Source organism: Arvicanthis niloticus, chromosome 18 (assembly GCF_011762505.2).
Source record: "Arvicanthis niloticus isolate mArvNil1 chromosome 18, mArvNil1.pat.X, whole genome shotgun sequence".
NCBI classification, from domain to species: domain Eukaryota; kingdom Metazoa; phylum Chordata; class Mammalia; order Rodentia; family Muridae; genus Arvicanthis; species Arvicanthis niloticus.
In genome coordinates this window covers 28,468,217-28,491,525 of record NC_047675.1, presented here as the reverse complement: position 1 = coordinate 28,491,525, position 23,309 = coordinate 28,468,217, and the positions used below count along the sequence as shown (strand labels likewise).

Genomic DNA, 23,309 nt, shown 5'->3' with positions numbered 1-23,309 from the left:
ATGTTCTTCAGTCAGTTGCATGATGGAATATATGGCTATTTGTATGATCATTGTGCAGTTATCCTTTTTATGAAGTTAAAATATATGAGTCATAAATTACATTTATCACTTATATAAGTTATAATTTTTTTCTACTCTCTGTATTGCCTTTTTCTTCCAGATGATAGCCCTTAAAACAAATTTGATGTAATGAGGGTATTTTTGTTTAAAACTGTAATTATTTTATTCCTAAGCATATGTGCACACTTGCATATGCAATGGAATGCCGCTCATGCAAAAGTTAGATGACAGTTCATGGGAATCATTTCTTTCTTTCCACCAACAGGGCTCCATGGATTAAATTCATGTCAGCAGGATTGGGCATAGGTGCCATTTCCCATTGAGCCATCTTGCCAGCTCCCTGATTATCTTTAATTGTGCACACATCTATGTTACCATATAGGAAAAGGCTTTACCTAACTCAAAGTTAAAAAAAAAAAAAACAAACAAACTGTAATTATAAGAGACTTCTAGATGTAGGTTTTAAATTGAAAATTAATTTAGTATTCAATGAGAAATGTCTAATTATTGTTCTCTCAAGACTCCAGTTGATTCATTCTGATGTTCCCATTTAATCATTTTGGTATCCCCTAAGGAAACGATTTAATGAATTGTGAGGTTTCATTTCTTTTTTTCAATTTTATTCTATTGAGTTCTATATATTTTTTGAAATCTGCTCATAAATAGTCTTTCAGGTTATAAATTTGTAGTAAATTCAGAAAATTGGAAATAACCAAACAAGATTAATTTGGCAACTCACTATCATTTAAGCAGTCATATTGAATTTAGGATCAGTTTCTTAACTTCTCAAACAAAATCATCATGATTTACAGAAATTTCACAGATGATAAACTTTGCTTTCAAATTTCCATCCAACTCTAATATTCTCTAATCTATGAATAATGGCTGCTTTGCTATTCTCTTTTATATTACATTATTTAAAAAGTCTCTTGTGGTTTTGAATTTTTGTTTAAAAAGTTCTGGTTATTTTTAATACAACTTACTAAGAATTCTACCTTAATATCATTTTGAATAGTTCACTGATGAACTACAGAAGTATATCTGGTTTTGAATATTTACCTTGCATTATAATACTTCATCAAACTGGTTTATCACTTCTAACAGTCATTCCCTCTCTACATGCACACATATGTGTGTTTGTTTGTGTGTGTGGGGGGGATTGGAGGATCCTTAGGTGGTTTGTGTGTGTGTGTGTGTGTGTATGTATGTGTCTAAACATGTCATTACACAGTGCTATTTAAAAATTCTTCAACTCAAATCTAGTGATGCTTCATGCAGTCATGACTACTTCTTGATTAGAACTATTAGTACAGTCTAAATCACAGATAATGAGGGTCGACCCTGCTGTGTTTTCTAGTCTCTTCCTTTCACTTCAATCAGTTTAACTGTATTATTAAAATATTAGAGTGAATTCTAATATTTTATTTCTGCTTTCTTAGTTTTTAATTATAATCTTTCCATTGTTTCTATTCTTTATAATTTTAATTTATTTCTGATTACTCATAAATAGGCTATTACAGCTTGTCTTTCTTTAGAACAATATTAAACCTTTCAGTTTTTGAAAATATTTCTTTTGACACTTTTACACATCTTGTAGAACTCCAATAACTGGGGAACGGTCCCAAATGAACTTTCTATTATTCTTGGTTTATTGTGTAATTTTTCTGATATTTAAGCATCTCATTATTTTACATTGAAAGATGGACATTTTGGGGATTTATTGGACCCTTCCAGAGGATATATTTTGAAGTTATTCTCTGGAGTGTATTTGGACTCCAATGTTTCACATTGGAGGCTATCTCTTTTCTTGAACAATGGAAACTATCTGGAGATGACTCAGACTAATTTTCTCATGAAGCATCAAACCTCTTTTTATTTATTAACAAAATTGTCACTGTGGATTCTTTTAGGCTTGAAACTTCCTAATTTTGTTCTAACAATATTTAGTCTTTAATGATAGCATATATGTACTCTGCTTGGATGTATTACCTTTCAACATAGAAAAACCAAAAACATGCCAAGAAAGTTTTCCAGTTGTGGTGGGAACAATGACTCATATGCATGGAACACCATAGCTTTATGAGGAAATTATTAGAGAGGTCTCTAAATTTGCAGTTTGTCAATCTTATGTCAAAGGCTTCAAATCCATTGCTAGCTGAGACTCAGGGAACATTGTGGACAAGAAAATGCACGACTATAAATGACAAATAACAAGAGAGTTTGTTGTAGCTTCTCTTAATATAAGAATATACAGTCATAATGTAGCACCCACATGAATGCCCAAACATGGACTAAATATGACACCAATAGATATTGCAAGGAAGCTCATAAAGTTCAGCCCTACAAAAGTTTATAGTTAACTGAGGAAAGCTAGAGTGGAGATAGGTGGTCTTCTCTAGAAAAGTGCACCTTAATTGAAATATCCACTGTCAAATATTTTATGTTACTGAATTTTCAGCCCTGAAAAATTACATACAAATAACATTGTATGGATTGATCAGGATACATACATGCACTCCCCCCACACACACTCTCCAATCTTGCATGCACTAACAATTAGTGAAAACAAATCTGTCAGTTAGAAGACAGGGAGGGTTGGTATATAGAAAGTTTTTTACTTTTTTAAGAAATAAAATGCAGGGTGAATGTATTGCTTATATTACTATTTCAAAAATTAATTTAAAGATAAGGAAAATTAAAATGTTTTTAATCAAAATAAATGTAAGGATTGCTTTAAGTAGTTTTGGGTTCTTGACATGTTATCTAAACTAGACCCTTTCTAGAATTTTATCTGAAGAATCTCAATCTTGATATCTAGTATTAAAAATTTTTGAGAGACAAAAATACCATTTGTATGGGTACAAAGATACTCTATTTCTTGAGAAAAGTGTACAGACCATAGTCATTAGGAATTTTTTATAGTCCTAATTTAGACAATTCATTCTTCATGGCATGACTTATATGTTCCTCAGTCATGATATATATGAATATATGCAGCAAAATCTGTCTCAGATGTAATCACTACTGCTACCATTTTCCCTAAAGAGCTGCATAGCTCTTAATTTAATATATTTAGCTGAAAATCTACAGAGGTTTGGGGCCAGATGATTTTCTTATATTATGCAAGTAGAGTCAGCCAGCCTGTATACTGTGGGACATGTAAGAGCACCCATGGCTTCTATCTACTTATCCAAAATTCAGTAACACAAAATATTTCCAGATAATATCAAATGACCTCAGCTAAAAATCCTCCTTAAATGGGAACCACTTGCCAGCACATAATAAAAACTATTAAACACTTACTAAAATAACAAACAATTTAGAAATAGACATGATTTCTGAGTAAGTGAGCACATGTGAGTTTCATTGCTGCCATTTTGTCTTCTTGTTTTAAGTTCTTTATGGCATTTTGGTCATATTCCAATCTCTTTGATGAGCTGAGATCCAGAAAAATAGAGCCCAAAATACAATATGAGTTTTGGGCTGAAACATACTTTGCTTGCCATTAGTGTCCACATGTGTAGATGTGAAATTCTATGTGCATCTGGCTTTTTCAGTTTTCCAAGCACATAAAATTCCCTGTCAACTCCTAAGTGCCATTCAATCTGATATCTTTCATGTTTCATATCCTTAGGAGCACTTATGATGCACCAATCAATCACACATGTGATATAGGCTCACACATATGGATTATGTTAACTGTGTGGTATTTGAAGAAATATTTTCTTCAGTGTAATCTTATTGTTTCATCAGGGAATACCAGATTTTAGTAGGAACATAGTGTAAATTAAATACAAATGGGCATGAAACTGATTCCTATTGCATAGAGATTAACTAGCATCTTTGGATGACTAACTACTCTGGAGTCCAGTAGTCTGACTTTCATAGTGTCATTTGGTTACATGGTAGTACATCAGAAAAGAGACCTGAGTTATTGTTTATTTCCTTGGGAAATAAGTTCTGAGATACAATGAAACTTTTTTTTTTTAATTATTACCATTTACCCCTTCACTTTCGTTCTTTTCTTCTCTGTTTTCATCCTTATTCATTTTTATTATTATTATGAATTAATACAGGAGTCAGCATTTTTGAGAAGTTACTGTGGGAATGTTTAAAAGGTACTTGAATATTTTGCAGCTAATATCCAAGGACAGTGTATGGGTTCTTGAACCAATGTAGTAAAATATTCTCAAGTGTAGTTGACCATTGTGGACTGGACATGTTTTGTCTGGTTGTTGTTGTTGTTGTTGTGTTTTATGCTTTCTCATTGTTCTGTTTTGCTTGGGTTTTTGTTTTGATCTTTTATTTTGCAACAGTTAGAACATGAAGAAAGGTGAGTAGGGATAAGGGAGGACCACACAAAAATCAGAGGTCGACAAATATATCAAAGTAAATGAAATCAAAATATTATAAAATAAAGTCTCTAAATACTTTGTTATAATCCAAGCTTTCTTGTTAGTGTCTCTTAGTAAAGTTTTTTATTGGGACAAAAAACTTGTGGAATTATATTTATATGTATATATATATATATATATATATATATAAATTTTGTATATATGTGTGTGTATATCCACATATATATAAACAAAAATCATCTAATATAAACATCACTGTTAAAATACCATCTACTTTATTATAGGTGTGGGTCATTTCTAAACACAGAAACTAAGACTCAAAAAATTTTATATTTAGCACAAAGTGAAAAGTATTCATCCATGTTGACTGACTCAAAAGTCCATCACAGTGACCAGATTTTCCTTGGCTCTATGTGCATTTGCCGTTAGAACTTGATCAATTCTTACTTCTTTAAGATGGCTCCCCTTCTTCAACCAGGTGCTTCCTTGTCAGAATGAAACCTCCAAACTTCTATCCTTGGTTTTATTGTCGGGACAGAGGCTCAACACTCTCATTTCTTCTACTTACTATCACTTAATACATTCTGATATCTACATATACCTAATTATCATCAGCTAGCTGGATATGTGCCAAACTATGTGTTTATTTGTAAGAAAAAAGTTAAAACTAAAGTACTATTATTTGGATACAGAAATGGGAAGAAGGTGATGCAGGATTGTTAAACATAAAATAATAAGGAAGACATAGATACTTAAGTCCCATTCTAAGCTTTGCTACCAACTGGTTATAATACTATGGACAAGCCAATTAACTTCTTGGGACCTCAGTCTTCTCATTCATCCGAAGAGGCATTGAATTAGCAAGCTGTGTTGCCTGTCCTCTGAGACGATAAGCAATGGGATTATTGAAAGCCTCGCCTTAGCATGTGTGTGGAGGTGACTCATGAGAACCTAATTGGGGAAGATGCTCAGTTTTGTTCTGTGCCAGAATCAATTGCACCAGAAGGGAGAGGGCATGTAAACAGGGCCGACTGTGCTTATTTTCCTAACAAAATATCCCAAAGTGTGAGAATTCAGAGGCCTGAGCTCAGTTGGCAATCAATAAAACATGAGTGTATCCTCTGAATGCCTTTCACTAGTTCCCTTCAGGTTTCCTGTAATGAGTAGATAATGAGCTGTAGACATAGCCAGGGGTGTCTGGGAGTTTCTTCTAACATCCAGTTTGTTAGAGGAACTTTTGCAGCTGAAAGGCAAAACATTTTCAAGGGAAATTCTGCCAACTGTGTCACACCCTAAGCATAATGCCATTGTATTTTCTCAAGAAGGTAAGGATATCTACAGTGGTTCCCCAACAAATACCTTTAGATATTGACAGAAAAAAATTGCACTCTCCCGTTGATTTCTTGATTATTTTTTGAATCACATCAGGAAAAAATTGTTTACTAACAAATCACAGATAAAGCCCCAATGTTACTATTATACCACAAGTAGATTTTTGGCGTTATTTATTTTTTCTGCCTCCTTGATAAATTTTGTGAAATAATCTTTCTTATACATTTTAGAAGCTGCTGCATCTGTTCATTCATCATAAAGAGAATGTGATTGAGAGATGTCCACAGCTTCTTGTCTATCCTTAAATAAACCATATGTGTGGGATGGCACAAAGGGTTCCTCTCTCTTCTTAACACAAACAAGTCTGGATGGCATGGGAAAGTAATCATGAGTTTAAAGCTGCAGTAGACACTGATCTCAAGAGGAGTCATGACTGCATTTTGTAAGTAGTGATTCTACTGCTCAGAGAGGAATACGAGTTGAGTACACTATTTGCCATTGCCATTTTTGAAATAACCTTTCCAGACAAAGAAAGCAGAGATGGTGGTAAATACTGTGGGATGTCAGAATAATGCATACAAAGAGGAAGCAAAACCTCCAAAGCTGTAGGTATCACGAGTGCTAATGCGGGTTGTGGTGTTCTGAAGAAACAGATAAATATCTAATCAAAATTTAATGTTATGACTTATATCTCCCCCTCCTCTGTTTCTGTCTGCCTCCCTACATACACACAACACACGTACACACACACACACACACACACACACTCACACACACACACAAAGGAGTGTGCATGTGAGCACAGATACACACATGTGTGTGCATGTGTGCACAGACACAGACACACATACACACATTGTGAAAATTTATATAACTTACAAAATGGAGGAAAAATTATGATATGTTTTCTTTCATATATAGAAGCTACGAGCAAGAGAGAATGTTAAAAGAAAAGAGCTTCCATTGTGTATATGAAGAAGAAAAGAGAAATATAAGGACAAAGAGAAGGTAATGGAGGTATGAATATTATTAAAGCTCAAAGCACATATGCTTGGTAATTCAATAATGAGCCATTTATTTGTGCAATTAAAATCAAATTTTAAACTGAATTGTAAAAGTCTATATGTTTATGTAGGCTAGAGAGAAAGAGAAACACAAATACAAAGACACATGCATAGATATACCTAGAGAGAGGCAGAGAGAAGGGGGGTATATAACATTCCAATTGAACAAGGGTTTGCATGGTTTGAATTTCTATGTCAGCAAAGGAATTTTGATTAACTTTGTTGGAATTTGCAGAACAGAGCAGTGAAGGAATCACCTAGGTTTATGTATAATATTCCTATATGTGGCCTGCACATGGATAAAGGAGATGATACTGTCCGGTCATACAACTTAAATAATGAAATGGGACTTCTCAATAAAATGGTCCTATTTTCTGTGTGCAGTTGAAATAGAAAGAAAAATAAACCAGCCTTGTAGAACAAATGACACCATTTCAGACCTTGTCTTAACCGATTAAAGTATAATTTGAAGTCATTTTTCTTTCTCTGTAAAATGGTGCTGATGTTATGATGTTCTAAGCAGGCAACAAAGAAGATTTGTATATATGCTGAAGACTTTGTGATTGAAAAACAATGGATTGTTTTTCTTGACCTCACTATAGCATTGCACTCCCCGTAACTGGCATGTTTACAATAATGTTTCTTTTTACAGGATGTGCCTCCAACATATGGCTAACTTTTCATATTTTAAACATTTTGCTAAATATCACCTAATTGAAGTGGCCATTCTCAAGATTCTATCTTTCCTCACTTTATTTTGTCTGTATCATAATTCTGTTGTTTCTATTACATCTAATCACTCTTGTTTCAACTGACTCTTTTTCTCCACTGTTCTGGAGCTCTTCTGACCGGTTTTATCCTCCAACTTGCTGTCATGTGTTCTTAAATAAGGATAGGTATTATTGCCTGTGATCTATGTTGATCTCAGCACACCACACTTTAACAAACTTAGGTTTGTTGGCATTCTCCATTTCATGCCATATTTCACGAAAATGATGAGTGCCTTTCATCCATATTTACCCTTATGCTATTACTCTAGAAAGACCTTATAAACAAGACCTACTAATAATCATTCTTTATTTACCAATTTTATCATACAATCAGATTCAGATGAAACACAAGAATTCCATTTTTTTTCAAAATGTCAATAACTTCAGTGTTTAGATTTTAGCAGACAGAAAAACTCCATTTCCAAAACTGTGAACCCTCAAGGAAACTAGCATAAAAATAAGTGCATTTTTATTTATATTCACTCTTAGATTTAACAAGGAATCAACCAAGTTCTACCTCAGATCAACTTTAACATATAATCTCATCCTTGTCATTTTTAATTATAGATAACTGCTGTCCTTTATATTAAACTTGTTCTCAAAGACACAACATGACAACCAATTGAGAATTTATTTTGCCACTTTGGAGTGTCTAGTACATTTTATTTATACCCATCTCAAAATAGTATTCTTTCTAGGCTAGTGTAAAGGCTTATATTTATAGTGATTAATCAAGATAGCAAGATGACTAATATTAACTGATTATTTTTAAAATAGGAAAAAGTATAGAAATGTATTAGGAAATTGTGATTCATTGAATTTGCTTGTCGGATTGAGGGCCAAATATAGTACCTAGTTTTTGAGAATATTTTTAATTACAAATTTAATATCCCTGTGGAATTTAAATGACAGAACACTGACATTTTCTTCAATACTGGTAGAAGCAATGAGTTTAAATACTTTGTAGAAAGTGAAATGCTACAGTTGGTTTTTTTAAAAAATAATTATTGAGGCTTTCTGGTTATTTTAAAATAACAGTGAAAGTAACACACATGTTTTCTTGTATTATTATTGTATGCTACATTTTTGGTGTATCACTAAGTTATACAGTATTATATAAAATAAAAAATGAAAATGTATAATCACCTGGTTAAAAGCAAGAAAACTGAAGTTTTAGGCAGGGATGAGAATGAAAATATGAGCTCAGTTTTAAAGTATGTAAATTCATCTTTGTATCCAGGTCTGTGTGACAACCTAGTCCCTGTGATTTGTGAAGTAGACTGTACATATTTCCCACAGTCTTTGCTGTTTGCCCTAGTTAACATTCTCCTTGAATGACCTACAAAGTCTTTAACTTCTTACTGGCTTAAGTGTCTCTAATGCGCCCAGTTTAAAAATTGCAATACACATATAAATAATTCAAGCAAACAACTTGATATAGTGGAGTGCATTAGGGCTAAAATAACCCTCCCCTTTTTGACTAGTTTAGAAAACCATCATCATTTTCTAGAAATACACTCTGTGCTTCATGTGGTACATGGTGCATTGAATTTGTTAGCATTTTACCAGTTCTGCCACTCAAAATAATAATTAAAATAAACATCTTTGTAATCACTTCGAATTCAGCATAAATGTAGGCTTATTTCTTCACAAATATTTTTTGTGCTAGCTTTAACCCTATGTTTGGAGAAGATCCTGTTTTTTTTGCTATCGGTATATTAGCTATATGTATTTGGATTCACACATACTCAGAATCCAAACGTCTTTCTTGATAGGCTGTGAGGTGCGTGAGCACATTGCACTTAAGTTGAATTTTAACTTATCACCAGAGGTGTATGTGACAGAAACAGAGAGACCTGCTAGCTATCGCAGCTTCTAGCATTTACAACCCCATCTCAGAGCAATACTTCCGTCCACTTGATCAAGCTACACAGTTAACACATGACATGCTTGAGGACTTCAGAATTCCCGACCACTCTCATTGACCAATCTCAAAATATTGCTTCCTCAATAATGTTCTTTTTGTCTTAACATAGCTGATATTTCAGCCTTCATACTTTGGTTAAGTATCAACTAATTTAAAATGGTATCCAGTTCTAGCATTCCTACGTTCTAGATTGTTTTCTACCTCTTTTTCTACTTTGTTTGATTTGCAGAAAGAACTGGAATATTTTCCAGAAATTACAGTGGAAAAACCATCTTATATTATATGAGCCATAGAGTTAAGGCACACCTTGAACTTTAATATATTTGCTCAAGGCAGCCATTGCCAATGCATATACAAAGTGTATGGCTTTCTCCCAATATGGTTTCAACAAACACAGTGTGCATGAAACTCTTTCAGCAAGAAGAGAGGGTGATTATTCCCTGCATCCCCATACTGTTTACAACTCATAGTTGAGATGTTTCTTTCTCCTATTCCCCATTATATACTGTCAAAATACTCAGTTGATTAAAGACTTCCCAAGAACAAAATGACATTTCCTTGTTCTTTATTTTGTTACTGTTGACTAAAGTACGTGCTCCATGAGTAGGTGTTGAAAAATTAAGAAATTCAAAGGTGAGTTTGATTTAATTATTCATCCCTCCTCATCCCTTGTTGTGGTCTGCATTACTACTAACTCTTAATCTAGTGACAGTGTCAAGATTGATGCAATCTATCTACGCAATGTTCAAAAGATTTGAGCTATCTATGGTACAGTCATTCATTTCTATCTTCCGTGCTTAAGAAATAGTAATCTAGATTCCAGACACTATGTATAGAACTGAGCTAAAATAGCACATGAACTAGACTCAGCCACTCTCACATGAAGTTCAAAGACATTTGCAAATCCATTAAATGTGAATGCAATTGATCATGGTTTTCTCTGTTTGTAGATGTTAACAGTCATAGTGAGCAAGCAAGTAGTTCCTTGTTTAGTAGTAGTTCCTGGTTTCTTTCACTAGTCACTATAGTGTATCTTCCTCCACTCCTGTTCTCTGTGTGGTTTTATAATACTTGTGCATGCTTTAATTCACTAATCTGAATCATTGAGCTGTGGTCACATCACTAAGTACCTATCTATATTTCAGAATGATTTTGGATGTACCCAAGGTGTATGCATGACATTCATTCCTGTACCAGCTAGTCCAACCACAATGTTCACATTACCAAATTTCCTGATCAGTGATTGATGAGTAGATCTATTCGGCAAAATACAAAGTTACATGCAGAACACTAAGCTGTGAGGAGCCGCCCTCACATTCACCGTTGCAAGATGGCGCTGACATCCGTTCGACCAACTGACAAATGGTTTGCGCGTGTGCTAGTGCACTGCCTCACCTGTGACACAATACCGGCCAACGGGCTACAGCCAACCATTGGGTGCCACGTCCTAGGCGGGGAGCAGTTTCCTATATAAGGGCTGGGATTTTGCCCCCTCGGGGTCCTCTTCATCTGTAAGCTTATGCTCTCCCTCTCAAGACGCATAAAAGCTTTACTGCAGAAGGATCCTGTGTGTGCCGCGTCGTTCCTGCTGGCGGGAGGTTGCGCGGGCCATCTGGTGCCGAAACCCGGGAGATCTCGACCTCGTCATCGTCAGCACCTCAGAGGACCCCTCGATTCAGAGGAGGATTCAGAACTGCAGGGAGGTACATTCGGAGAGGTATGTCTGCCCCTGAAATTTATGGCCTGATCTTCACTGTGATTTTCATGGTCCTTGTTCTAGTTGTTAAAAACTGTTTAGGAGATGAAAACTATAAGGAAGCAGTAAGTGAAGGGCAGGTTACTCTCGAGGGAGTTCAGGACAGCATGTCAGAAACCGAATGGAGTGAGAGGTTGGGCGCGCGCAAGAAAAAGGACGTCCCAAAAAAGAAGGATAGGCACCCTCCTAAGACAGGAGAGATACCCCCGATGGAGTCCAGTATCCCTCGTAAGGAGAGAAAGGGTGGGCTCTACCCCTCTTTGGAGCTGGAGGCACTGACCCTCGACAGTTCGGAAAGCTCCAGTGATGATGACACCTCTGGTAAGGATACTCTTAACTCGGAGGAGGAGGCTGAGTTAGATGAAGAAGCAGCTAGATATGAGGCAGAGAGATATCACCCAGATGATAACAAGAAATATAAAAAATTACCTAGAATTCCTCCTCAAAAGACGGTGCCCTCTGCACCTCCGCCTTATGAGGCGCATCCTCCATCAGGTTACTCGCTTGTACCAGAAAAGGTGAGGAGAAAGATCAGGACTGTATTCCCTGTTTTTGAAACAGAAAATGGAGGGCGAATTCATGTGCCAGTAGATTTCAACCAGCTTAAGGAACTGGCCGAATCTGTTCGCAAGTATGGGACCAATGCTAATTTTACCCTAGTACAGCTTGATAGACTTGCCAATTCAGCATTAACACCAGCCGATTGGCAAATGATTGCAAAAGCCGCCCTCCCTAATATGGGCCAATATATAGAATGGAAAGCACTGTGGTATGAGGCCGCACAAGCACAAGCCCGGGTCAACGCTACTGCCTTGACCCCGGAACAGAGAGATTGGACTTTAGACCTGTTAACAGGTCAAGGGGCTTATACTGCTGATCAAGCTAACTATCATTGGGGAGCCTATACCCAGGTCTCTGCCACAGCCATTAGGGCATGGAAGGCACTTTCCCGAAAAGGGGAAGCGAGTGGACAACTCACAAAGATAATTCAGGGACCCCAAGAGTCCTTTTCAGATTTTGTGGCCAGAATGACAGAGGCAGCTGGGCGTATTTTCGGAGACATAGGTCCAGTCGAGCCCCTAATCCAACAGATAATTTTTGAACAAGCCACTCAGGAGTGCCGAGCAGCCATTGCTCCACGTAAAAACAAGGGCTTACAAGATTGGCTTAGGGTCTGCCGAGAGCTCGGAGGGCCCCTTACTAATGCTGGGCTGGCGGCTGCTATTCTTCAATCACATAGGCGTCCCCTGATGAGACCCGATCCAAAGGTCTGCTATAATTGTGGCAAGCCCGGTCATTTTAAAAAGGATTGTACAAATTTGAATAGAAAGGTAGAGACTCCCACTCTTTGTGACAGATGCGGCAAGGGATATCATAAAGCTAGTGCATGCCGTTCAGTAAGAGATATTAGGGGCAGACTCCTCCCCCCGCTGGATAATCAGTCAGACGAGATGCCAAAAAACGGGACATCGGGCCCCCGGTCCCAGGGCCCTCAAAGATATGGGAACCGACTAGTCAGAACCCAGGAAGCCAACAGAAAGAGAAATCAGGAAATAACCCAGGAAGACCCACAAGGGTGGATTTGCGAGCCGCCTCCAACTTCTTACTAATGCCACAAATGAATATTCAGCCAATTCCGGTGGAGCCTATAACACCCTTGCTTCCTGGAATCATGGGCCTTATCCTCGGCCGAGGATCACTCACCCTGCAAGGTTTAATAGTGTACCCCGGGGTAGTGGATGGCCAGCATTCTCCTGAAATACAAGTCTTATGTTCTAGCCCTAGAGGAGTTTTTTCTATTACAAAGGGAGATCGAATAGCCCAGTTGCTATTCCTCCCTGAGGTGGGAAGGGTCAATAGAATGGGAACAGAACAGATGGGCTCCTCAGGTAGTGATCTAGCTTACTTAATGATTCCCTTGAATGAAAGGCCTAAACTGTGTTTAAAAGTAAAAGGAAAAGATTTTGAGGGTATTCTAGATACTGGGGCTGATAAGAGTATCATCTCCTCACACTGGTGGCCCAAAGCATGGCCCACCATTGAGTCATCACATTCGTTACAAGGCCTAGGATATCAGTCTTGCCCCACCATCAGCTCCACAACCTTGACCTGGGAATCCCCCGAAGGACAGCAGGGAAAATTTATACCTTATATTCTTCCTCTTCCCGTTAACCTCTGGGGAAGAGATGTCTTGCAGGGTATGGGTCTCACCCTGTCAAATGAACCTATTCTTAAAAAACCATATTCGGACCAGGCAAGAGACATGATGATTAAGATGGGCTACAGGGAAGGAAAAGGACTGGGAAAGTTGGAACAGGGCAGGGTGGAGCCTATATCCCCTAGTAGAAAACAAGATAGAAAAGGGTTGGGTTTTTCCTAGGGGCCGTTGGGGTAGTACAGCCTATACCGTGGAAAACAGAGGACCCGGTGTGGGTTCCCCAATGGCCTTTATCCTCTGAAAAACTAGAAGCTGTAACAAAATTGGTAAAGGAACAATTAGAGCTCGATCACATTGAGTCTTCTACCTCACCTTGGAATACTCCCATCTTCGTGATCAAAAAGAAGTCGGGAAAATGGAGATTACTCCATGACCTCAGAGCTATTAATGAACAGATGAAATTGTTGGGCCCAGTCCAGAGGGGCCTTCCTGTGCTCTCTGCTCTCCCTTGTGGCTGGAAGCTCCTCATTATAGATATTAAAGATTGCTTTTTCTCCATACCCTTGTGCCCTAAAGATAGGCCTAGATTTGCTTTTACTATTCCTTCCATTAATCATATGGAACCAGACAAGAGGTATCAATGGAAAGTCTTACCCCAGGGCATGGCCAATAGCCCCACCATGTGTCAAATTTTTGTTCAAACAGCCTTGGGACCACTAAGACAACGATTTCCCACCTTACTTGTCATCCATTATATGGATGACATACTTTTGTCACATAAAGAGTTAAAAATATTACAAGAAGCCTACCCCTGTTTGATACAAACTTTGGCACAATGGGGGTTACAAATAGCAGTGGAGAAGGTTCAGATCTCTGAGGTGGGCACCTTCTTGGGGACTGTTATTTCTCCTACCAATGTAATTCCCCAAAAATTGGAAATCTGTAGAGACCATCTGCACACCCTCAATGATTTTCAGAAATTATTGGGAGATATAAATTGGCTCAGACCCTTTTTGAAAATTTCTTCAGCTGAGTTGAAACCTTTATTTGATGTTTTAGAAGGAGACCCCCATATCTCCTCTCCTAGGGCCCTTACTCCTGCCGCAAGTCAGGCCTTAAAGAAGGTAGAGGATGCCTTGCAAAGAGCTCAGCTGCAGCGCATTGATGAATCACAACCTTTTATCCTGTGTGTTATGAAAACCATTCGGCTGCCAACTGCCGTGTTGTGGCAGAAAGGGCCCTTATTATGGGTTCATCCGAACGCCTCTCCTGCCAAAATTATAGACTGGTATCCCAATGCAATTGCCCAGCTTGCGCTTCGAGGAATAAAGGCAGCCATTACTCATTTTGGACGAGAGCCTAACTCTCTCATTACACCTTATACTGCTGCGCAAGTACAAGTTCTGGTGGCCACCTCTAATGATTGGGCAATCTTGGTTACCTCTTTTTCAGGACAGATTGATAATCATTATCCTAAACATCCTGTTTTACAATTTGCATTGAATCAGGCTATAGTATTTCCAAAAATTACAGCTAGGCAACCTCTTAAGGATGGGATTGTTGTATATACAGATGGGTCAAAGACTGGTCTGGGTGCTTATGTAGTAAATAATAAAGTGGTGTCAAAACAGTTCAGTGAAACATCACCTCAACTTGTAGAATGTTTGGTGGTACTGGAGGTCCTTAAAACCTTTCCAGGGCCTCTTAACATTGTGTCAGATTCCTTTTACGTGGTTAACGCAGTTAACCTTCTTGAAGTAGCTGGAATCATAAAGCCCTCTAGCAGAGTTCATGGCACCTTTCAACAAATACAGCTTGCTTTATTGAATAGAAGATCTCCTATGTATATTACTCATATCAGAGCCCATTCAGGACTCCCTGGCCCTATGACTTTGGGAAATGAGCTAGCAGATAAAGCTACCAAGCTCGTGGCTGTTGCGTTATCATCTCAAACAGAAGCAGCAAGGGAGTTCCACAAACATTTTCATGTGACGGCGGAGACCTTGCGTCGCCGTTACTCACTTACCAGAAAAGAAGCCAGGGAGATTGTTATTCAATGCCAAAATTGCTGTGAATTCTTGCCTGCTCCTCATGTGGGAATAAACCCACGTGGCATAAGGCCTTTACAGGTCTGGCAGATGGATGTTACTCATGTCCCTTCCTTTGGAAGGCTTCAATACTTACATGTCTCTATTGATACATGTTCTGGTATCATTGTTGCCACACCTCTAACAGGTGAAAAGGCCTCACATGTGATCCAACATTGTCTGGAAGCATGGAGTGCCTGGGGGAAACCCAAACTCCTCAAAACAGACAATGGACCAGCTTATACCTCTCAAAAATTTCAACAGTTCTGTCACCAAATGGCAGTAACTCACTTGACTGGACTTCCATACAACCCTCAAGGACAAGGCATCGTAGAACGTGCCCATCGCACAGTTAAATCATATTTAATAAAACAGAAAGGGGGAGTTGAGGAGGCTCTCCCCCCAGTACCAAGAGTAGCTGTTTCCATGGCACTCTTTACCCTTAATTTTTTGAATCTTGATGCTCAAGGCCACACTGCGGCTGAGCGTCATTGTATAGAGCCTGACAGGCCAAAAGAAATGGTAAAATGGAAAGATGTGCTAACAGGAAAATGGAAAGGCCCGGATCCTATTTTGATAAGATCCAGGGGAGCTGTTTGTGTCTTCCCACAGGAGGACGAGAATCCCTTCTGGGTACCAGAGAGACTGACCCGCAAGATCTTTGAACATGAAAAACCGATGCTGCCAAAGTCTACAGTTGATCATCATGATGAAGATGTTGATAAGCCTGAGGATGGTAACAGGGACACCATGGTGGGGGATTATGACAACCTTCCCAATTCCCATGCCGGTGACCAATAAGTCTTTGGGCTTGGCCTATATCCCTTATGATGATCAGATTCAGAGCGTGCCCACCAATAACAGCTATCGCTTGTTAGGAAGTTTATGTTTTATATTTTACTTTCTCCCCAGATATTAGCACATATTATAATGATACCTTTATGGGATTTAATTTCACATACATGAATCCGAGAAAGGCAGATGTGAATCCGTTTGACCAATGGCTCCTTTGTGGGGTAAACGGAAGTTGCACCGATCTGTCACCCCTTGTTATGCTAGGGAAGGGGGCCACCGCTAAGGGACAATTGTCATTTGACTGGACGGGTACCCTTGGTGGTTCCCTTGGTAAAAGAAAATCGGGGGGTAGCTTTAGTTGGCAATCTGCTAACACCAAGTATACTGAGTTTAAGAGCATCACATTTGGACCTACTCTGGTCTGTGTATGGCCACCTTTTGTTTGGATAGTGAGCAATGATAGTTTTATCTGGAATGAGACCTTGACATGCGCACCTAATACCTGCTTTTTTGTTCTCTGCTGGAATGCTACAATGTTCCCTTTTGCCATGGTTACCCGCTTGCCAAGATTTGTTCCTGTGCCAGTAGAGGCACCCAACACTTTAGCCCATTTTAGAATTAGGAGAGATTTTGGAATTTCTGCCATTATAGTGGGCATTATTGCAGGGGCCGCTGTAATAGGATCGGTTACAGCCTCTGCCCTTGCATTATCCTCCTCGGTGCAGGCGGCAGATTCTATAAACCAACTGTCTGCATCAGTCACTCCAGCATTGGATGTACAAGCCTCCACCAATTCTCAAATCATGGGGGGATTGATGCTAGTGAATCAGAGGATTGACCTGGTTCAAGAGCAAATTGATATTTTATGGCAGTTGGCTCAATTGGGATGCGAACAGAAGATGCCTGGGTTATGTATAACATCCATACCTTATGATAATTATACCCGCACCACTAATTTGTCAAAAGTTTTTTCTCAGTTTTTATTGCAGAATTGGACCCTAGAATTCGAAGAAACGCTTCATAAATTGCGCTTTGCCATAATTGAGGTGAATTTGACCCGCCTTGATTTATTCTTGACCGAGGGATTGTCGTCATGGATCCATTCAGCCATCTCCTTCTTCAAAGAGTGGGTGGGGGTTGGCCTGTTCAGAGCTGCACTCTGCTGTGGGGGTGTGTTACTCCTCTGGTTGGTTTGCAAGCTTAAGGCACAAACGAAAAGAGACAAGGTGGTTGTCACCCAGGCACTCACGGCACTAGAACAAGGTGCCTCCCCCGATATTTGGCTCTCTATGCTTAGGCAATAGATCACTGGCCACTCAGCTCTTGCACCCCAAGAGGCTGCCCTCACTGCACTGGGTAGAGTGAGTGTGCTTCAGCAGCCCAGGAGAGTTGCATGGCTAAGCACTGCAGCAGAATGGCCCTGCGGTGTTAAATGGGCCTATTCTGGGGAGATATGTCATCTTGCATGAAGGTTGAGTGCCTAAAATAACCTTCCCCCAGGAAAAATGGCACAGAGAGAGTTGTAGGCTATATCAGCCCTTGCACATCGCTGGGCGTTGCCCATTGCACGCGATAGGGTGATCTTGCCTTACTCTAATTTGCTTACTGGGGATTTGACCTCTATCTCTGCTCTCAGCATTGGGTGGTCTATTGCTTGATGATTAAAAGAAAAGGGGGAGATGTGAGGAGCCGCCCTCACATTCACCGTTGCAAGATGGCGCTGACATCCGTTCGACCAACTGACAAATGGTTTGCGCGTGTGCTAGTGCACTGCCTCACCTGTGACACAATACCGGCCAACGGGCTACAGCCAACCATTGGGTGCCACGTCCTAGGCGGGGAGCAGTTTCCTATATAAGGGCTGGGATTTTGCCCCCTCGGGGTCCTCTTCATCTGTAAGCTTATGCTCTCCCTCTCAAGACGCATAAAAGCTTTACTGCAGAAGGATCCTGTGTGTGCCGCGTCGTTCCTGCTGGCGGGAGGTTGCGCGGGCCACTAAGCCATGATAACTGAATTCAGAAGAACTTAATGATGATATTTAAAATATTGCTGAGTTTCACTTATTATCAATTTAACACAAAATATATTACATATATGTATATATACAAATATCACAGTAAAGCCCTTTGTATGTGAACAAATTCTAATATAAATAGGTTTGAACATTTAAATAACTGTGAGTTAAAATATCAACATTTTAATAAACTTGAAACTACATTATTAACTTTAACTTATGTAAGTATTTAAAAATAAAGTATCATATAAAACACCAAACTTTGGGTCATATTAAGAAGTAAAAACTTACACAGGATAGAAAAGTAAAAAAGGAAAATTATATATTGCTGCCTTCCAGTGAATCAATGACACTGACTTGGTACCATATTCACTGGTAAAACAGAAAATGCATCAGAGTGCTTTTGTTTCAAGTAAATTATATTTTATGATATTTTGTGTAACATCAAACATAATGCTGATTCCCTTAATTTCTCTGAAAGTTCTAAACATGCAAAGCATAAAGCTCACCAAAGTCAATATTATCCTTTAGGAAATCTATAAAATAATGCTTAAATATCCTTACTTTATAACATGTGTGTTGAAAAGTGTCCACAAAATTGACATGACAAAGATTTCTGTATTAATGTTCATTTTGATTAGAGACCTGTCTGCTCCTGACAGCTTCCTGTATTGAATTCTAAGAAGAAATTGAGCATCTTTGGAGTTACTCCAGTTGTGGTGAGACAGCCACTAGACAAGAATTGCCTCTTTCCATCTACAGACAAATTACTGTCTAGAAAAGGACACACTTGCGGAATAGTCTACTGATTATATCTGCTGAGATAGAGTAATCAGCCCTTAATAATTCTGCAGCACTAAGGTCTGTCAGATGATCCTGGGCCAGAAGGCTGAAGATCAGATGCTCCAACATTTTGTAGTAGAGGGAGTGTCCAGGTGTTCAGAGGCCTCTATAAATTGGCTAAGGTTTAGAAGCTAGGCTTTGTCCTTCCCACAATTATAGTTAACTAAGTAATTCTGGATTTCTGACGGGTTGAAAACTTATAGTCTCATAGTTAATCCTGGCTATTTACATTAGAGAAAAGATTTGAGTGGATAGTTTTCAGCTGACATTCATTCTAAAGCCAAGGAAAAAGCCAGATTCAGAACTAAGTGTTTTAGTTAGGAGAGATGGCAGAGGTTCTGGTTAGTCAACAAAAGGATGGACTGGGTATTAGGACTATCTTGTACCTCACTGGTGCAAATAGGCATAATTATGCTCTAATTGTATTTTGAGAGAAAAGTTTTATTTTAACAGGAAGGGTGATATGTAGGAGGAGCTAAGGTGGGAGGAGTACTGAGAGGAAGAGAAGGAGTAAGGAGAGGAGGAGAAGCAGGAGAGGAGAAGCTAGGTGATGAGAGAAAGAGGTGGGAGACACAGAGGCAGATGTTCACGTATCTCCACCAGTCAAAAATAGTTGATATATGTAGGTTGGGTATTGGGTTACACCTCTGACTGAGCATTTCCAAACTTATAAAGCCTTTGATTAACATTTTTTTAAAAGTGTATAAATGCAAAAAGGAAAACGGGGCATGGGATAGAGGTTTTCTGGAGGAGAGGGGAATGGGGAAAGGGGATGGCATCTGAAGTATAAATAAAATATCCAATAAAAAAAAGAAAAGTCTTAGTTTGGAGCAAAATAAGTCCCATGGACCTATGCAAATAATCTTGACTTTTAAACATGAGATAGTTTTGTAAACAATGTGATAAGTTTCTGGAGAAACATGGGTTTATTTGAAAAGACACCAAGAGAAGGGCTGTAGATAAGAGGGAGCCTTCTGAAGAAAATTTCTCAAGCTCACTTGCTACATTGGTCGGAAAGCACTCGGTAAGACAAGTGTTTTGAAGCAAGCAGCAAAGTTGAGATTCTGCTAACTTTCTCTTATCTATTTTCTCTTCTCCCAGAACATATGTTTCACCATAGTTTTATTAGCAAGTAGAGAATTCACCACTGTCCAAAATCTGTGGTGTGATTAGCGTTATTGAATGGCAGGTTTTGCGTTACTCATGTTTATTTTATCTCTTTCCAAACCATCTGCTTCCTTCTGGTATGTCTTACTCAGAGGATGAGTAACAATGACAGTAAAGGTTCACGCAGCCACTTTAGTTCTAGTGGTTCCTGACAGTTTAGAGTCCTTATAGTGTGTGTGTGTGTGTGTGTGTGTGTGTGTGTGTGTGTGTTTGTGTGTGTGTGTGTGTTCACTTGTGCATGTGCATCTTGTGTGTATGTCACAGACAAAACTAAACCACACAGGGTCTGCTCAGGAATCAAATCCTAGAAATTATTCACATTTTGACTTGATTACTATTAGCTGAACATATTATATATTAGAATAGACATGTGTTTACTGAAAAACAAACACCATCTCCATACAGTGCATTCTACTTAGGAATCTAAACATGAAAATGATGTGACAGTAGCATAATAAGAAGGAAATGAAATTGTGCTGAAAATGTGATGGCATTAGGAAGTGAACAAGTTCATTCAAAGATCTTCTTTAGCCCTGAATTAGATTCTGAAGCACCAAATTGCACATATGAGGTGGAACAGGTGCCAGAGAGCATTTCAACCACACACCTACATTAACCATGCTCTCTATAGTAATGCAAGAGTGTTTGCTTTTAAGAAGTTTTAGTACTTTGAGTTTGTCTGGGATGTAAGCTATGCATAAAAAATCAAATAAAACAAACAAAAAGAGTGAGAATGAGTTTGTCTCCTGTTCTCTTTAACTGGAAAACACTGAAACTGAATGACCTTATTATGAATGTGCCCTGACTACAATGGTCTTTTCTGTCAATGTTTATACTGTAGATTAAAAATACCCATAGTTAAAACCTCAATCAATGTAACCTAGCCTAAGAAACATCACAGCCTACCAACAAGTTACTCTGTAAGCCACTGGTTGGTTTACGAATGTAAGGGCATCAGTGGTTGGAGCTGTTGGTAACTATTACTCACTGTTATGGTCTAGCAATGGGAACAAGAATTGCACACACAGACATACACACGCGCACACACATACACAATGTATATATAGACATACATACATAACATATAACATATATAAGAAATGTACATAACAGTAGCATATATAAATATTAAAAATCTAAGTTTGTAGGGATTGTATAGTCTCAGCATGGAGAAAAGCAGGTAATTGGTAAAGTCTTATATACCACACAGCCTGGTTAAGTGCATGCAGCTCTAGAGAGACATGATAAAATGAAGAAACATGACACAATTCCCAAGGTGATGAGAAAGAACGGGTGAGATCACATATCAAATTAAGTGAATATGACTTTGAAGCAATATTCTCACCCATCATATCAGGTCATCTCTAGGTAATAGTAAGTAATGATGAAGCCATCTGGGAACATAGCTTATAAATAACACAGGCTGTGAAATGGCTGTAGCTAATACAACACCTAAGTAATGTGTTTGATTGTTTATTTATTAAAATTTTAAAACATATGAAATTTAAATATATCTCCATTACTCCCTTTTCTTTATTACCTCCATTGTCTCCCAATCCCTGTTTTCTTACTCTTTTATAGAATCTTAGCTTATTTTCCTTTAGTTGTTGATATACATATACACATTCATGCACTCATATAGAAAATATATAAATACAAGCTGCTTTGTAAATATATATATATATATATATACATATATATATGTATATATATATATATATATATATACATATATATATATATATATGAATGATATTTTGTTTTCAACTTAGGTACCTAGCTAACCACTAAGTGAGCAAATGATGTGATGGATCTTTTTGATTCTTAATTTTACTCTAAATAATATATATAAATTATATATATATATATATATAACTTTTATTTCTTATTCTTATATAGTAGGCCTTAAACTCAACTCAACATCTACTGGTTAGTGCCAAGATATGAATGATAGTATTGCATCCTTAAAATTATTATGACATGCTGGTCAATGCTATACTTCATAGGCCTCATAGTTGAGTAGGGCAAGTAGCTGTTTCTATCCCTTCAAAGCTTGCATGCAACATTCTGATGCCATAAAATCTACCTTAATGAGGTATATATATATTTTTGCTTACTCATTTTTAAATTTTTGTTAGAAAAAAGATCATACTGAAGGCAAGATGAAAGGAGTTAGGATAGATCATGTAGTTTTATAAGAGATAAAAGGATTTTGTATTTATCAAAAGGAGATAAGAACCCAGGTTCTGGAAATGACAAAAGTTTGCAAGACCATGAAGGAACTTTGCCTGTGGATATGTTGTGGAAAAGATTCTGAAACACTTCCCACAAATCTTTGAGAAGTGTCAGAGAAAATGAATGGGTTTTCGTGTTATTGTGTATCTGTTGTTAGTTTCTTATTTGTTGTATGTTCATTTCAATGCTGCGTGTGTTATGAACAGTAGGAGCTGTCGAGTAGGTCGTTATTCCAAAAAGTTTAAAACTAAATGGTAAAAAAGCACAAAAGAAATGGGTTGTGAGTTATACAAAAGATGAATACTATTTAAAGCTATCCCAGGTGCATACATAAAAGCTAAAGTGTTGAAGCAACTGAAGGGAACACTAAATGTGAGTTAAGTGTCAAAACAAAAAGTGAGAAAAAGAACTCTGGCATATACAGAAGATGAAGAAGGATAAGGGAGCAGCATTACAGACTTAATAATAACAGGTAATATGCAACACATTGGGACAATGAGAGCTGTTTTACAAGTATTACATCATTTGAATTTCACACACAAGAGAAATTCATGCAGTAGGCAGTAATGTTAAATTCATTTAACAGATGGGGGAAAAGGCCCTAAGGCTTATACAATATAAAGATATTGTGTAAGCTTATATGGTTGCTAACTTACTAAAATGAGCCATATTTGGTAAGACATTCAAGCAAATGAACATGGAGGTTTAGCTGAACTGGGGTACAAACGTGAAGGACAGTAATATTA

At 38.0% G+C, this 23,309-nt stretch overlaps 1 protein-coding gene and 1 long non-coding RNA gene across 3 annotated transcripts; one reads left to right on the top strand and one right to left on the bottom strand.

Annotated features, from left to right (window-relative positions):
* Nucleotides 1-10,815: 10,815 nt before the first annotated feature.
* LOC143434962 (uncharacterized) lies at nucleotides 10,816-18,086 on the top strand. 2 transcript variants are annotated; one of them, XM_076915703.1, is made up of 2 exons: nucleotides 10,816-11,225; nucleotides 16,122-18,086. In XM_076915703.1, the coding sequence occupies exon 2, from the start codon at nucleotides 16,451-16,453 to the stop codon at nucleotides 17,606-17,608; it is 1,158 nt and encodes a 385-aa protein (XP_076771818.1). In that variant the 5' UTR covers nucleotides 10,816-11,225; nucleotides 16,122-16,450; the 3' UTR covers nucleotides 17,609-18,086. The 2 variants fall into 2 exon arrangements, with proteins under 2 accessions (XP_076771818.1, XP_076771819.1); XM_076915704.1 differs by having other exon boundaries at nucleotides 16,122-17,116.
* LOC143434963 (uncharacterized) lies at nucleotides 17,260-18,217 on the bottom strand. Its single transcript, XR_013104859.1, has 2 exons — nucleotides 18,084-18,217; nucleotides 17,260-17,503 (listed from the first exon to the last, which is right to left on the bottom strand). It is a non-coding gene; the product is annotated as an uncharacterized LOC143434963 (long non-coding RNA).
* Between the last annotated feature and the right edge of the window lie 5,092 nt (nucleotides 18,218-23,309).

Excerpts from the sequence above, each read along its gene's own strand:
- LOC143434962 (XM_076915703.1), top strand. The coding sequence starts at position 16,451 with ATGGGATTTAATTTCACATACATGAATCCGAGAAAGGCAGATGTGAAT.